Here is a 17394-nt window from a genome sequence, read left to right as displayed (position 1 = left end):
CCCATCTTTTCAGGTAGACGGTTTTGGAGAATGGCTGAACAGTTTTCATTCATCAACACACAAGACAAGCTTTCGACTTCTGTTTGTTTGTGAGGATGTCTTTTAAGAACCTTGCGTATTTAGGCATTTGAGCCAACGCCTCAACAAATGGTATGTTTATGTGTAATTGTTTAAACATTTCTAAAAACTTACCATGTTGTTCACCGTTCTTTTGCTTCTTCAATCTGCTCGGATATGGGACAGGAGGAATGAAATCTTTAACTGGCCCCTGAAACTATGCTGTACTTGCTGGGACTCGCCTAGCGTGCACCTCGTCTGAAGCGTCAGTTTGGACCGTATCAGTGATCGGTGGTGAGTCCGATTTGTCAGGTCCCGTGGCTTTACCACTCCTCGCCATTACTGCATTAACGTGCCCTCTTGGGTTTGGTTCTGTGTTACCTGGAAGACTACCTTGTGGTCTTTCAGACAACATTTTGGCCAATTGGCCGACTTGATTCTCAATGGTTTGAATTGAAGCCTTCTGGCTCCGCATTTTCCCTTCCTGAGCCATGAAACGCTCCTCATGCAGCTTGTATCGCTTTTCAGACATTTGATTGGCATTGTTGGAGTTGTTTAACAGCTGCGCCATCATCTCTTCTAGTTTTGAGTTGGTTTGGGGCTGGGAAGTGCGTCCTGAACCTAAATTATTGTAACGTGGTTGAAAAGTTTCCCCTGATGGCTGAAAAGATTGTCCATGGGGCTGAAAGGATTGCCCCTGAGACTGTTGTGGTGCGGGAGCGCGTTGAGCATATCCGAGTGGGTTTTGGTTATTGGAATTAGCTTTCCACCTAAAGTTTGGATGATTCCTCCAACCCGGATTGTACATGTTGCTATAGGGGTTATTTTGGGGCCTAATTTGATTGCCCAAATAGTCCACCTCTTCGTGGCCTGTAAACGTAACACCCTGCTCACATGTACCTGGCTCGTGTGACACTCCACACAGCTCACATGATGATTGTACCTGCGAAACGTTCTGAGCTTGATCAAATCTTGCTGCCAAAGCTCCAATTTGTGCTGCTAGAGCCGTATATGTATCCACTTGATGAACTCCAGGAATAGATGATGCTTTGTTTCGCACTCCACCGTAACGAGAACTTGACTTCAAGGTAGCTTTCTCTATGATTGCATAGGCTTCATTGGGTGTTTTTGTTCCAAGATCGCCTCCTGCATATACATCTAAACGTTCTTGTGAGTCGTAGTTGAGTCCTTGGTAGAAGTTCAACACAAGTTGCCTTTTGGACAACCCATGATGTGGAACATCGATCAGAAGATCTTTGAACCTCTCCCAAGCTGCGTGTAGAGATTCTCCTTCATCCTGTTTGAATGTCATGATACGGTTCTTAAGCTTAGCTGTCTTTTCCGGCGGGGAATATTTTTGCATAAAAAGATCGGCCATCTCGTTCCAAGTCGTGATGGAACCTGCTGGAAGTGACAAAAGCCAAGATCGTGCTTTGTCTCGCAAAGAAAATGGAAAGAGTCGCAAACGGATTGCGTCTTCAGAAACGTCTCTAATTTTGAAAGTCGAGCACACCTCGAGAAATGATGCGATGTGCCGACCTGGATCTTCGTGATCCTTCCCATCAAACTGCACAGAATTTTGCAACATGTTAATAATACTAGATTTAATTTCAAAACTCGGTGCTGCTATAGTAGGTCGGGCAATGCTCGGTAGCAAGCCCTCTCTTCCTGGACGGCCGGTCTCATTCAGAGGCTGGTCCTCTTCTGCCATAATGCTTCCTCTGTCGTCCTCTGAACTCTCGCTATCGGAAAGAATCACTGGTTCGTCGATTGCGGCTGCAATCCTTTGTGCAAGAACAAGTGATCTCTCGTGAAGCCGCCTACTTCTTCTTAAGTTATTTTCTGGTTCGTTGGCTAGCTCAGCGTTAGCGGGTGCAGGGGGCGTGGACATTAGCCTGCACATAAAAAGGAACGCATTATACAGAAAAAAGAACATGATATATGTATATATAACAAATAATAATAACAATACTAATATCTATTATACAAATATATACAGAATATTTTTAAACAAATTTAAACAAATATTTTGTCACACCCTGGCTTTGCGGAAGCGTGGTTAATTTGGTGTGACTTCTTAATACCATAGCTTAACCATAACAAAGCTATATGAATAAAAACCATGCAAGATCATCCATTTAATTTAATTTTAAAAACCAAGTACAACAACATTGTATCAACGGGAACACACCCTAAAACATAAACATTGTTCAACAAACATCAACATAACACAAACACGGTTTAAGGACTGTGACTTGTCCAGGAAAGAGTCACATTCCCTAAACCCGGATGACCTCGTACTAGTGCAGCAGGAAAACGTGCCATACCGTGCCAGATCCTTTAATTCCCTGAAATACATGTAAGTTGAAAAATCAACAATAATATTGAGCGAGTTCATGTGTAAGTGAGTAAATAAACCTTTGTTTGTATAGAAATCCTGGTATGTAGCAAATAAGGAAAAAGAGATCACCAATGGTTTGCAAGACCATTGATATGTGTGAAATGCAAGTAGGAAGGCTCAAACCTAGCAGATTTATGTGCCGGGTACAAAGTCATCCCGAGGTTCGTTATGCTGGGCCTGGGACTGGGCTCGCTACACCCAAATAGATCTATCGCTCCTGCCCCTCGGTCCTACCCTGAGGATTAATGACCTCAAGTTTCTGCCTACCCATTCACATGATCTAAATAGTAACCCTCCTTACGCTAACCATACCATGTATAAAGTATTCATAATCAAAGTAACATGTATTTCACCCCCGTAGTTTAGAAAACTGAAAACAGTTAAGAGAAAAGGGGGACATGAACTCACAGCGGTGCGTCTCTACCAAGTAATACTCCAAGTCAAGCAGCTGTGCAATGACCTACATGTGCTAACTCTATTAGACGGACGGCCGTGCCTTAGCTTTATGGTTTAAGTTTTGGGAAATAGTTAGACAACTATTTCGTGTTTACATTCTGCGCATACTTGGTAATTATTCTCCTTCCCAAGGATGGGGGATTTAATACATGTGCGTTCGTAATATATTATTAAGTCTCACTTAATATATATTTATTTCTAACTCCAAAATATAAATATTTTTCTCAAAAAAATATTATATTTTTACTTCACAAAATTCTCCCAAAATAATACTTTGTCCAAAAATACGCGTTCATAATTATTTCCGTAAAGTGCGTAAGTTACGTTTTAACGATCGAGTGGTAATAATAATTACCGGTGTAACTTATATGTTTATCGTGAAAGCGTTCGTATTATTTTGGATTCGTTAACGTTCGATAATATTATTTTTACCTTAAAAATAATATTTATACACTTCACAAAATTGTTGACAAGTGACGTTGTGAAAAATATATTTACCAAATATATATATCACGTTTATTTTGTGAAATCCCACCTCCGATATTTTGTAAATAAAGTCGTGGCGAAACTTATATATTTTGAAAACGTGTCGAAAAGTATTTCTAACACTTATAGTGAAAATAATTCTAAGTGTTAGGTTTTTGGAAAAATTTCGCCAGAGTTTCCTTTGTAACTGGAGGTGGCCACGCTTTCAGGCGTATCATTTTCTTTTACAAATCAATTCAACAATTTTCTTTTTCAATCAAAATAATGTCCAACACATCAAACTAGTTAATAAATATGTAAATCGCATAAATCACATGAACTTGTAGTTCTCTAAAATTATGATGTAAATCCCATTATTTTTAGCGGATCTTTATATAAATTAGTCCGGTTACGTATAAACCTTGCTTTTAAAGAAATCCCGTCTTTACATCTTCTTGTCAATTTTACAAAAATTGTTATTTTATCGAAACTTTGTGCTACACAAGTGTTTACACACTTGTGGTTTCTAAAAATCGTACTTGTTAGTGTAAGATCCGTTTTTAGAAAACATGATTTCCTTGACACTCGGTCCTTTGAAAATACCACTTGTAGATACGTAGATCTGCTAGTTTTAAACACTATTTCACAAGTAAAAACGCTTTTACACAAGTTCATGGTTCGTGTGTGGTAAAGTTTCACCCTTTAACCCTTGTTTCCTTCAAAACAACCTTATGTCATGATCTATGATCATGACCAAACCGGGTTAAATGATGATCCGAGCTACCACAACATAGATCGGGTCCAAATAACCACACAAAACAAATACTACAACATTTACACATCATATGAGCTTTTAACCATCATTTTAAGTGTTTTTAGTAGACTTTAATGCATCAACTTGTAAGATTTCGAGTTTTAACCGTTACACATCATATTAACCACTTCAAAATAGTTCGAGTAGGTGATTTAAGCAACATACCACTAGCTCGAGGCTAGGGAAGAATCTAAGCGCAAAATGAGAGGATAAAAGCAAGAGAATGAGGTCCTTCGAGCTCCGAGTTCACCAAGACTTCTTATACGGGATCCTTGATACTTGTGTGGACTTGCAATGCGAAGATCAAACTCGAAAAAGATGATGGTTGGTTAGGGGGGTTCGGCCGAGAGTTCTAGAGGGGAAAGGGAGAGTGTGTTTGTGATGTTGTGGAAGGTTAATGATCATATGGGCATTCTCTTGTTCTTATAGACAATTTCTAGGTTATAATCCAATGGTTCTAGTGTCAATTAGATATTAAACATCCTAGATTAAAATAATCACAAGTGTACCATGTATGTCCCCTAGATGGGGACGGTTTCTAAGGGGGGGGGGGTAGTTTGGTTGGATTGTAACTATTAGTTGGTTATTAGTTAGGTTAAGTAAGTTAGTTAAGTGCTTAACCCGGTTAGTTGTGTGTCGTGCTTTATGGCGGGTGTTAGGGTATTCAGGGACCCTAACTGGCTCAGAAAAAGAGAAATAATGTTAATGACAATATTTTCATGTTCCGGGTAAAGTCCGGTTGTTCGGTTGGATAGTAATCCGTTAAAGTGCTTAACAAAGCTTTTAAGTGTCGTTAATACCCTTTTTAGTGACACAACTTATTCCCGACACTTTGGAAACTGTCTAATAATATTTCTCTCATGTTTTGGCACTTTATTAGTTAGCTAAAAGCTGAATTGTTGATTAAAGTGCTGAGTTTTGTGCTTAGTGTATGTCCTAGGCACATCCTGTCATTGTATCTTATTCCTAGAGACGCAGTTCTACAACCCTTGTGTCCCTACACTCACTATGGGTGTAGTGAAATATTTCTGGCTCATACAGGCCTTAGAGGCAATATCTGCCTGATGCTGGCTTTATCAGCATGTTCAATAGGTTATCCGTTCATAGTGCTACTGTGCTTTTGTGCATCATGTTTGTCACTAGAGTTCAGTATGTAAATAATGTAGTGACGGTATGTAAAGTATGATGCAAGAATATACAAGTATCAGAAATCAAGTAGCAGTTCATCAGTAATTTCAAGCAAGCACAGTAATTAAACAGTAATTAATTATTAATTAAACCGTACGGATACCTGGTTTAGTGAGGGTTGTCACATTCTCCCCCCGTTAGAAAAATTTCGTCCCGAGATTTTAAGTTCTGCTTCTAGTCGCAGGGATTCTCGGGAAATAAGTGGGGGTATTTCTCTTTCATCCGGTCCTCACGTTCCCAGGTGTATTCAGGACCATGTCTGGCATTCCAACGAACCTTGACGAGCTTGACACTGCTCCGGCGGGTCTTGTTCACTTTCCAATCCGTAACCTCAACGGGTTCTTCAACGAAGTGGAGCGTGTCGTCAACATGAATTTCGTCGGTAGGAATGACAACGGTATCTTGCGTTGGACTCTTCCTTAAATTTGATACGTGGAACGTATCGTGAACACCATTCAGTTCGGCAGGTAGATCCAACTTGTATGCTATGGACCCAATTCTTTCCAAGATTTTGAACGGACCAATATACCGCGGATTCAACTTCCCACGCTTCCCAAAGCGTGCCACACCCTTCCAGGGTGATACCTTCAACAAAACCATATCTCCTACCTCAAATTCTAGAGGTTTCCTTTTCCGATCCGCGTAGGCTTTCTGCCGGTCACGAGCCGCACTGATGCGATCTCGGATCTGTGCAATCTTGTCTGTGGTTTCCTGGACCACATCAGGACCAACCAACTGTCTATCACCTGCGTCAGACCAACAAAGCGGTGATCTGCACTTGCACCCATATAAAGCTTCGAATGGCGCGGCACCAATACTGGCTTGGTAGCTGTTGTTGTATGAAAATTCAACCAAAGGCAAATGCTTATCCCAGCTACCGCCTAAATCCATCACACATGCTCTCAGCATGTCTTCCAAGGTCTGTATCATCCGTTCGCTTTGACCGTCGGTCTGCGGGTGAAATGCGGTGCTCATATTCAATTGCGAGCCAAAAGCTTCTTGGAAGGATTGCCAAATCCTTGATACGAACCTTCCGTCTCTATCAGAGATGATCGAGAGAGGTACTCCATGGCGTGTAATAATTTCTCTCATGTAAATTTTGGCCAACTTGCTCGTATTATCCTTCTCTCTGATTGGTAAGAAGTGCGCTGACTTCGTTAATCGATCCACTATTACCCAAATAGTCTCATGGCCTTTTGGCGTTCTTGGCAACTTCGTAACAAAATCCATGGAGATTTGTTCCCACTTCCACTTGGGAATTTCCGGTTGTTGCAGAAGTCCTGAAGGCTTCTGATATTCCGCTTTAACCTTAGTGCATGTTAAACATTTGCTCACATAAACAGCCACATCGCCTTTCATCCTAGGCCACCAATAATAATCCTTAAGGTCTTGGTACATCTTATCCGCTCCAGGGTGGATAGAGTATCGAGATTTGTGAGCTTCATCGAAAATAACCTTCCTTAAACCTCCAAACAAAGGAACCCAAATCCTTTTCTCAAAACATAACGTTCCTTCCTCGTTTGGTACCAATAGCTTCTCCATCCCACGGAGATATTCTTCTTCAAGGTTTCTTTCCTTGAGAGCCTCTTTCTGCGCTGCACGAATGCGCAAGGAAAGATCGGTCTGAATAATCATCTCCAAAGCCCTAACCCTTATGGGTTTGATCCTCTCCTTTCGACTTAGGGCATCGGCGACCACATTCGCCTTCCCTGGGTGATACTTTATCTCGCAGTCGTAGTCGTTCAACAACTCTACCCATTGTCTTTGTCTCATATTCAACTCCTTCTGGTTGAATATATGTTGTAGACTCTTGTGATCTGTGAAAATTGTACACTTCGTACCATAAAGGTAGTGTCTCCAGATCTTTAAAGCAAAAACCACTGCGCCGAGTTCCAAATCGTGAGTGGTATAGTTCTTTTCATGCACTTTCAGCTGACGTGACACGTAAGCAATAACCTTTTGGCGTTGCATTAACACGCAACCCAATCCTTGACGTGAAGCGTCGCAGTATACCACAAAATCTTCCGTACCTTCCGGTAGTGCTAAGATTGGTGCATTGCGGAGCTTATCTTTCAATATCTGGAACGCTTCTTCCTGTTTGATTCCCCAATCAAACTTCTTATCTTTCTGCGTGAGGAGCGTCAATGGTTGAGCGATCTTTGAAAAATTCTCAATGAACCTTCGATAATAGCCAGCCAAACCTAAGAATTGCTGAATCTCGGTTGGCGTCTTTGGCGTTTCCCAATTCTTGATCGCTTCGATCTTGGTGGGATCAACATGAATTCCATCTCCATTCACCACGTGTCCAAGGAACTGGACTTCTCGTAGCCAAAACTCGCACTTAGAGAACTTGGCATACAGCTGTTCCTTCTTCAGCAATTCCAGAATGGCCCTTAAATGCTGTTCATGCTCAGCCTTCGTCTTTGAATAAATCAAAATATCATCGATGAACACTATCACGAACTTATCCAAGTACGGCTTGCAAACTCTATTCATCAAATCCATGAACACTGCAGGTGCGTTTGTCAACCCAAACGGCATGACTAGGAACTCGTAGTGTCCATATCGAGTTCTGAAGGCTGTCTTCGGGATACTCTCCTCTTGTATCCTTAACTGATGGTATCCAGATCGAAGATCGATCTTTGAATAAAAGCTTGAACCTTGCAGTTGGTCAAACAGATCATCAATCCTTGGCAGAGGGTATCTATTCTTGATCGTCAGCTAGTTCAACTCCCGGTAGTCAATGCACACACGAAAACTACCGTCCTTCTTCTTGACAAACAAGACCGGAGCTCCCCAAGGCGAGAAGCTTGGTCGGATAAATCCCTTGTCTAACAACTCCTGAAGTTGTGTCGACAGTTCTTGCATCTCAGACGGAGCAAGTCTATAGGGTGCCTTAGCCACAGGCGCGGCGCCTGGAACTAAGTCGATGCGAAACTCCACTTGTCTCTGAGGCGGCAATCCAGGCAAGTCCTCTGGGAAGACTTCTGGATATTCCCTCACGACAGGGATGTCTTCGATCTTCGGTTCTTCAGCTTTCTTATCTACAATGTGTGCCAGAAAGGCAGCACATCCCTTCTGTAAACATTTTTGTGCTTTCAAGCAACTAATAATTCTTAACGGCGTATCACGCTTCTCTCCGTGAACCACAATGGTCTCACCATCATCAGTTGGGATACGAACTACCTTTTCGTGACAAACTATCTCAGCCTTGTTACCTGATAACCAATCCATTCCTACCACCACGTCGAAGGTTCCCAACTGGACTGGTAGTAGATCCAGAGCAAACTCACGCTCTCCCAATTCGATCACACAACCTCTGATAACTTCATTGGCTTCTACCAACTTTCCATTAGCCAATTCGATCGAGTACGGAACATCTAATTTACTAGCGGCTAAACCAAGCATATTCTTAAACTCTAACGACACGAAGCTATAATCGGCGCCAGTATCAAATAAAACGGATGCATAGCGTTGGTTTACAGGGAACGTACCAGTGACAACATTGGGATCCTGGCACGCTTCCCTTGCTTCAATATTAAACACTCTTCCACGGGCTTGGTTCAACTCGGGGCAGTTCCTCTTGTAGTGCCCAAGATCACCACAGTTGAAGCATCCGGATCTTTGCCCATTTCCACCAGCTTGATTATTCCTTTGATTACGATTCACAGCGCCCGCTTGATTAGCATTGTTGACTCTATTCCCATCACCTCCATTATTCCCTGGTGGGCGATTTCCATTTCCGCCCCGGTTGGTGTTTCTGTTTCCAAATCCTCCCTGGCCTCTCTGGCCAGCTATGGCCCAACAAGAATCCTTCAAGTGGCCAGTCTTTCCACAAGCTTCACAAACTTTCAAACCACAATGGCCAGAATGGTGGCGCTGGCAGGTATTACACTTGGGCTGGGCGCCCATGTTGTGGTAACCCTCACTAAACCAGGTATCCGTACGATTTAATGAATAATTAATTACTGCTTGATTACTGTGCTTAACTGAATTTACTGATGAACTGCTACTTGATTCCTGATATTTGTACCTATCTGCATCATACTTTGATTTCCGTCACTACATTATTTACATACTGAACTATAGTGACAAACATGATGCACAAAAGCACAGTAGCACTATGAACGGATAACCTATTGAACATGCTGATAAAGCCAGCATCAGGCAGATACTGCCTCTAAGGCCTGTATGAGCCAGAAATATTTTACTACACCCATAGTGAGTGTAGGGATACAAGGGTTGTAGAACTGCGTCTCTAGGAATAAGTTACGATGACTGGATGTGCCTAAAACATACACCGAGCACAAAACACAGCACTTTAATTTACAATTCAGCTTCTAGCTTGCTAATAAAGTGCCAAAACATGAGAAAAATATTACTAGACACTTTCCAAAGTGTCGGGAATAAGCTGTGTCACTAAAAATGGTATTAACGACACTTAAAAGCTTTGTTAAGCGCTTTAACGGATTGCTATCCAACCGAACAACCGGACTTTACCCGGAACACAAAAAATATTGACATTAACATTATTTATCTTTTCTGAGCCAGTTAGGGGCCCTGAACACCCTAACACCCGCGTTAAAACACAACACACCACTAACCGAGTTAAGTGCTTAACTAACCTACTTAACCTAACTAGATAACCTAACTAATGGTTGGATTCGAACTAGGTACCCCCCCCCCCATTACAAACCGTCCCCATGTAGGGGGACACCCCTTGTACTTTGTAGATTATAATAATCTAACTTGTCTAAAATCAATTAGACACAAAGTCCATTGGATAAACATGTTGAGATTGTCTATAAGTACTAGTGATGGCACATTAGAACTTACACTCCATACAACATCCACCAAACTCTCTCCTTCTCCTCTCTACATATCACGGCCGAACACCCCCTTGGCCCAACCATCCATTTCCGATTTTTATCTTGCAAGTTCCAAGCTCTACAAGTGTCAAGGGTCACGTATTAGGAAGCTTGGTGCACTCGGAGTTCGAAGGACCACTTTCTCTAGCTTTTATCCACCTCTTTCGCGCATAGATTCTTCCCTAGCCCCGAGCTAGTGGTATGATGTTTAAATCCCTTACTTTAACTAATCTAAAGTGGTTAATATGTGTTGTAACGGTTAAAACTCGGAATCTTACAAAAGGGTGCATTAAAGTCTACTAAAAACATGAAAAAAGATGGTTAAAAGCTCACTAGTTGTGTAAATGTTGTAGTAATTGAGATTTGTGATTATTTAGACCCGATCTATGTTGTGGTAGCTCGGATCATCGTTTAACCCGGTTTGGTCATGATCACGAATCATAACATAAGGTTGTTTCGAATAGAACAAGGGTTAAAAGATGAAACTCTACCACACGCGAATCATGAACTTGTGTAAAAATGTTTTACTTGGGGAATAGTGTTTAAAACTAGCAGATCTAGGTATCTGCAAGTGGTATTTTCAAAGGACCGAGTGTCAAAGAAATCATGTTTTCTAAAAATGGATCTTACACTAACAAGCATGATTTTTATAAACCACAAGTGTGTAAAAACTTGTGAAATGAAAAGTTTTGACAAAATAACAAACTTTGTAAAAGATGATGAGAAGTTGCAAAGATGGATTTACTCTAAAAACGAGGTTTTTACGAGATCACATTTCTTTATATAAAGATCCACAAAATATAATGGGATTTACACTATAGTTTCGGAAAAACTACAAGTTCATGTGATTATGCGATTTACATACTTGTCGACTAGTTTGATGTGTCGGAAATTGTTTGAGTGAATAAAGAAGTGGTTGAAATTGATTTAGTAAAAGAAAATGATACGCTTGAAAGTGTGGCCACCTCCAGTTACAGAGGAAACTCTGGCGAAATTTTTCTAAAACCTAACACTTAGAATTATTTTCACTACAAGTGTTAGAATTATTTTTGACATGTTTTCAAAATATATTTCGCCACGACTTTGTTTACAAATATTCGGAGGTGGGATTTTCACAAAAATTAAACGCGATTAAAATATATTTGGTAAGTATATATTTTCACAACATTGTTTATGATTATTTTGTGAAAATACACAAATATTATTTTTAGAGTAAAAATAATATTTACGAACGTTAACGGATCCAAAATAATACGAACGCCTCTACGATAACATATAAGTTACACCGGTAATTATTATTATTACCACCCGATCGTTAAAACGTAACTTACACATTATACGGAAATATTCATGAACGCGTACTTTATCAACGAATTATTTTTGGAAATGTTATGTGAAATGGAAGTATAATATTTTTGAGAAAAATACTTATATTTCGGAATTGGAAATAAATATATATATTAAGTGAGACTTAATGATATAATTCAAACGCACATGTATTAAATCCCCCATCCTTGGGAAGGAGATTAACTACCAAGTATATACGAAAAGTAAACCCGGAATAGTTGTGTAACTATTTCCCAAAAACTTAAACTATAAAGCTAAGGCACGGCCGTCCGTCTAATAGAGTTAGCACATGTAGGTCGTTGCACAGCTGCCTGATTTGGAGTATACTTGGTAGAGACGCACCGACGGTGAGTTCATGTCCCCCTTTTCTCATAACTGTTTTCAGTTTTCTAAACTGCGGGGGTGAAATACATGTTACTATGATTACGAATATTTCTTACATGGTATGGTCAGCTAAGAAAGGAACTGTTAGGTTATGTGATTTGGGTAGGTGAAACCTTAAGAACATTAGTCCTCGTAGTACGATCGAGGGATACAAGTGATAGGCCTATTTGAGCATAACAAAACCCCACCCATGCGCCCTAAGGTTGGACCATGTGGTGACCTTGTCTTAACACCACCCATGCGCCCGCAGGTTGGACCATGTGGTGACCTTGTCGTAACACCACCCATGCACCCGCAGATTGGACCATGTGGTGACCTTGTCCTATCCCCTCCCATGCGCCCGCAGGTTGGACCATGTGGTTACACATTAACTGATATGTTTCCTTATTTGCTTTCATACCAGAGTTTACAAAATATTCACACTTACAATGATTATAAAGGTTTATTCGCGCGCACATACTAAACGCATGAACTCGCTCAACATTATTGTTGATTTTTCAACTTACATGTATTTCAGGGAATTAAAGGATCTGGCGCGGTATGACACGTTTTCCCGCTGTACTAGTTACGAGGTCATCCTGGTTTGGGGAATGTGACTCTTTCCTGGACAAGTCACAGTCCTTAAACTGTGTATATGTCATGTTAATGTTTGTGTTGTTGAACAATGTCGTTAGGATGTGTTTCCATTGAGACAGTGTTGTTGTATTTGGTTTTTAAAACTTAATTAAATGGATGATCTTGCATGGTTTTATTTCATATAGCTTTGTTATGGTTAAGCTATGGTATTAAGAAGTCACACCAAAATAACCACGCTTCCGCAAAGCCAGGTGTGACACATGTATCCTTTTCCTTTCTTCCCACTACCAGCTGTAACCTGAGTTGGCGTGCTTGATTCCCCTTTCTTAACCACACCGCTAGTGCCTTGCTTAAAGTTTGAAAACTTCCGCTTGTTACCTCCTGATGACTCCACATGAGTCTCTTTCTTCTTTGGCTCAGCTTCATCAAACTTGTTCAGGCGAATAGCTTCCTCTGTGAGAGCCACGCTCAAATCAATCGCCTCAGTAATAGTCGCAGGCTTGGAGGAGGTCACCATGCTTATGATTTGAGGAGCTAATCCCCAAATAAAACGTTCAATCCTTTTGAACTCTGGAGTGACCATGTAGGGTACCACATGCGATAAGTCATGAACCTCTGAACGTATTCTGCGATCTTTGGACCTTCCATCTTTAAATGCCAGAACTCTGTTTCCAATCTTTGGATTTCAGTGCGGGAACAGTACTTTTTGCGCATAAGTTCTTTTAGTTCGGTCCAGGTCAGCGCGTAGGCAGCAGCTTCACCAAGTGTCTGTACTTGCAAATTCCACCAAGATAGGGCTCCATCCAAGAATAGCCCCGAGATATAGGTGACTTGCTGATCTAGTGCGCATTTGCTCATGCGAAGAACAGATTCAGTTTTCTCAGCCCAACGAACAAAGGCGACAGCACCTCCTGTGCCATCAAAGTTGACCGGCTTGCAGTCTAGAAACTGCTTGTAGGTGCACCCTGCACGTACAGTATAACATGTGAACGGCATTAGCATCTTTGCTATAGATATCCAATTAGGTCATGGTATGTCTAAGTGACTTAGTATTACCATGAGGTGGATTGTTGTTGTTGCCAGTATTGCCTGAGTTGCTTCCACTAGTCCCTCCTTGAGAGGCGGCGTATTGTGCGATGGCAGCAGCGATGATTTGCTGGAGTTCTGCCTGATTGGTAGGCATCTGCGGTTGTTGACGTCTCGGCGGCATCTTCTAAAGATGTGTTTACGTTGGTCAGGCCATAGTAAAGCGTACGTATATAATGATAGTAATAGTACATAACATCTCATGTTATCAGTATATCATTCACATATCAACTCATGTCACAAATATCATTCACACAACATCCCATGTCATAAAAATATAAATAACCAAATCAAGCATCAAATATGATGAGAATACTGCGATTGCCATATATCGAGACCACATAGTAAGTGTATCAGTACATCACAGTGTCATACAACATCAATCGACTAGGGGCTACATCACCCCTGTCCAAAAACTATATCAAATCAGTGTCACTACATCCCATGTACAAAATCAACAAAGGTCATAATCAGAAAGTAGTCTCCAAAAATGCTGTGCAATCAAAAGCAATCGCCGTCTTCTCACCAACATCTACCCAAACGGCACTGATGAGCTCTATACGGATGGCGGTGGAGGAGGGGGAAAGTGAGTGTAAAACAAACGACGCAACTAGAGCCAGTCCTCCTCCATGGCTCTCTGAGTACGAATAAAAGAAGCAACCTGCTGCTCTAGTGCAAAGAGGCGTGCAGCATAATCTGGGGGTACAGGTCGAGAAGGCTGCAAAGGAGAGTGGGTCTGACCCTGGCACTGACACGGCGGCGGCTGAGCTTTCTCCAGCTCCTGAATGCGCTGTGTGTGTGCCTCGTGCTGAAAAACAAAAGACATCAAAACATCCTCAATAGTGTGCCCCATGTGGAAAGGATGGTAGGGGTCAGTCGGTGGCATGACAGGTGGTGACGACCAAAGGAATGGCTCACTGGTGGGATCAAAAGGTGCCACATGAAATGGAGAAACAGGGGGTAAAACAGGTGGAAACTGTGACATGAAGGGAACAGATGTCGGCACATGCCCAAAAGGATGGGCCGAGGAACCCTCTCCAGGTCGCGCTGGAGGTGTAAACTGAGGAAATGAAAAGGAGGTATCAACATGACGAGTATCAGTGATCTGAGGGGGAATAGGTGGAACCTCATCATCAGCAGGAATCCACCCGTGCTGTGCGTGCTCATCTCGTGGATCCATGTGGGTCGCGAACAGTGCATGCTCGGGCTCTAGTGGAACGGGATCAGGTGGGGGAGCAACAAGAGGGTGAACGGGTGCATCAGCAATAAGTGGGGGATCAACGTGATCAGCAGCAATGACATGATCGCCCTCCAACAACGGAGCATCCACAGGGTGATCATTAGCAGGTGGGTCAGCAATCATAGGCTCAATAGGTATGCCAACATGAACGGGGTCATGCTCAAGCACAGGGTCTAGAGCGGCTGCCTGCTCAGGGGCCATGGCAGGCTCGGGATCATCGAAAGCCATCTCAAAGTCAAACTCAGGGTCGATGGGATCCACTGGGTCAGCTGGGTCGACTGGATCCTCCATAGGCTGATCCATAGGTATAAACTCTATATCCTGATCCGGGTCGAACCCTGGGGGAAAGATAGGATCGGAATCCTCCACATCATCATGGTCGAAAGCAAAGCTAGGAATAGGGGCAACAGAGGATGCCTGGTCAGGATCTGAACCATGTGAAAAGTGCTGTGCGCTCAGAGTGTGGGAAGGTGCGGAGGCCACAGACTCGAAGGAGTCTGGAGCAGGTGAGTGTGCAGGTGACTCCGCAGCTGGAGCATCTGCGAGTAGTAAAAGTCCTCTGTCGGCTATGAGGGCCTCGCCCTCCTCATCATCCTCTAGGAGATCATCGTCAAACAGATCAATATCGCCGTCAGCCTCGGCGTCAAGAAGTAAATCGTAGGCAGGGTAAACAGCTAAGGGTATGGGAGCAGGGATCTCCACTAGCGGTAGGTACTCAACAAGAGGGCCATCGGGGAGCTCATCAGCCTCGTCAGGTAGCGCGAAGGGCTGGAAGTCGTCCTCGTCCGTGCTGGAAACGTCCGACGTGTGCACCTCGTGCTCTGAAGATGCTAGGTCATCAGATACTATAGGTCTAGGTCCTGTGGTGTCTGAGTCACATACGCACAAACATGTCGCATGGCACTGGCGACTCATGATGTCTGTAACATAAACACAAATATGCACAAATAATCAGTCATACAATCAGGAAAACACATTAGTCACCAAGTAAGAAATCACATAATTTTCCTAGTCCCACTAGCCTCCCAGTCTCCTAGACTGACACTCCTAGTCCCACTAGCCAAATTCTCCCAGTCTCTAAGACTGCTCTATCATCTACCTCGACCTCTTAGATCGAGCCTCGGCCTCCAAGACCGAGCCTCAGCCTCCAAGACTGAGCCTACTCTCCCTAGTCTTACTAGCCATCTACCTCGATCTCTTAGATCGAGCCTCGGTCTCCAAGACCAAGCCTCAGCCTCCAAGACTGAGCCTACTCTTCCTAGTCTCACTAGCCATCTACCTCGATCTCCTAGATCGAGCCTCGGTCTCCAAGACCGAGCCTCAGCCTCCAAGACTGAGCCTACTCTTCCTAGTCTCACTAGCTATCTACCTCGATCTCCTAGATCGAGCCTCGGCCTCCAAGACCGAGCCTCAGCCTCCAAGACTGAGCCTAAAAATAAATAAATAAAATGTGCTCAACATTTGTTTGTAAAAACGTTTTGGATCTGGACTTAAGTGGTATGTAGTAAAAATGTTTTCGTGAGAGCCCTAGTGATCATAGTCTAGACTCGAGAAGGAATCCTAGTTCGCTATGATCAGAGCTCTGATACCAAGCTGTCACACCCTGGCTTTGCGGAAGCGTGGTTAATTTGGTGTGACTTCTTAATACCATAGCTTAACCATAACAAAGCTATATGAATAAAAACCATGCAAGATCATCCATTTAATTTAGTTTTAAAAACCAAGTACAACAATATTGTATCAACGGGAACACACCCTAAAACATAAACATTGTTCAACAAACATCAACATAACACAAACACGGTTTAAGGACTGTGACTTGTCCAGGAAAGAGTCACATTCCCTAAACCCGGATGACCTCGTACTAGTGCAGCGGGAAAACATGCCATACCGTGCCAGATCCTTTAATTCCCTGAAATACATGTAAGTTGAAAAATCAACAATAATGTTAAGCGAGTTCATGTGTAAGTGAGTAAATAAACCTTTGTTTGTATAGAAATCCTGGTATGTAGAAAATAAGGAAAAAGAGATCACCAATGGTTTGCAAGGCCATTGATATGTGTGAAATGCAAGTAGGAAGGCTCAAACCTAGCAGATTTATGCGCCGGGTACAAAGTCATCCCGAGGTCCGTTATGCTGGGCCTGGGACTGGGCTCGCTACACCCAAATAGATCTATCGCTCCTGCCCCTCGGTCCTACCCTGAGGATTAATGACCTCAAGTTTCCGCCTACCCATTCACATGATCTAAATAGTAACCCTCCTTACGCTAACCATACCATGTATAAAGTATTCATAATCAAAGTAACATGTATTTCACCCCCGTAGTTTAGAAAACTGAAAACAGTTAAGAGAAAAGGGGGACATGAACTCACAGCGGTGCGTCTCTACCAAGTAATACTCCAAGTCAAGCAGCTGTGCAACGACCTACATGTGCTAACTCTATTAGACGGGCGGTCGTGCCTTAGCTTTATGGTTTAAGTTTTGGGAAATAGTTAGACAACTATTTCGTGT

The 17394-nt window shown here is 42.5% G+C and overlaps 1 protein-coding gene and 1 non-coding gene across 2 annotated transcripts; one reads left to right on the top strand and one right to left on the bottom strand.

The window, feature by feature from the left end:
* Positions 1-274: 274 nt before the first annotated feature.
* Positions 275-1948, bottom strand: LOC110919293. Its single transcript, XM_022163566.1, has one exon. It carries the CDS (start codon positions 1946-1948, stop codon positions 275-277), a length of 1674 nt encoding a protein of 557 aa, XP_022019258.1.
* On the top strand, positions 1281-1387 carry LOC118488713. The gene has a single exon (XR_004885257.1). It is a non-coding gene; the product is annotated as a small nucleolar RNA R71 (small nucleolar RNA).
* Positions 1949-17394: the final 15446 nt, after the last annotated feature.

The sequence above is a fragment of the Helianthus annuus genome, chromosome 16 (genome assembly GCF_002127325.2).
Source record: "Helianthus annuus cultivar XRQ/B chromosome 16, HanXRQr2.0-SUNRISE, whole genome shotgun sequence".
NCBI classification, from domain to species: domain Eukaryota; kingdom Viridiplantae; phylum Streptophyta; class Magnoliopsida; order Asterales; family Asteraceae; genus Helianthus; species Helianthus annuus.
Note: the sequence above shows the minus strand (reverse complement) of the source record. Positions and strands in the feature narration are given on the sequence as shown.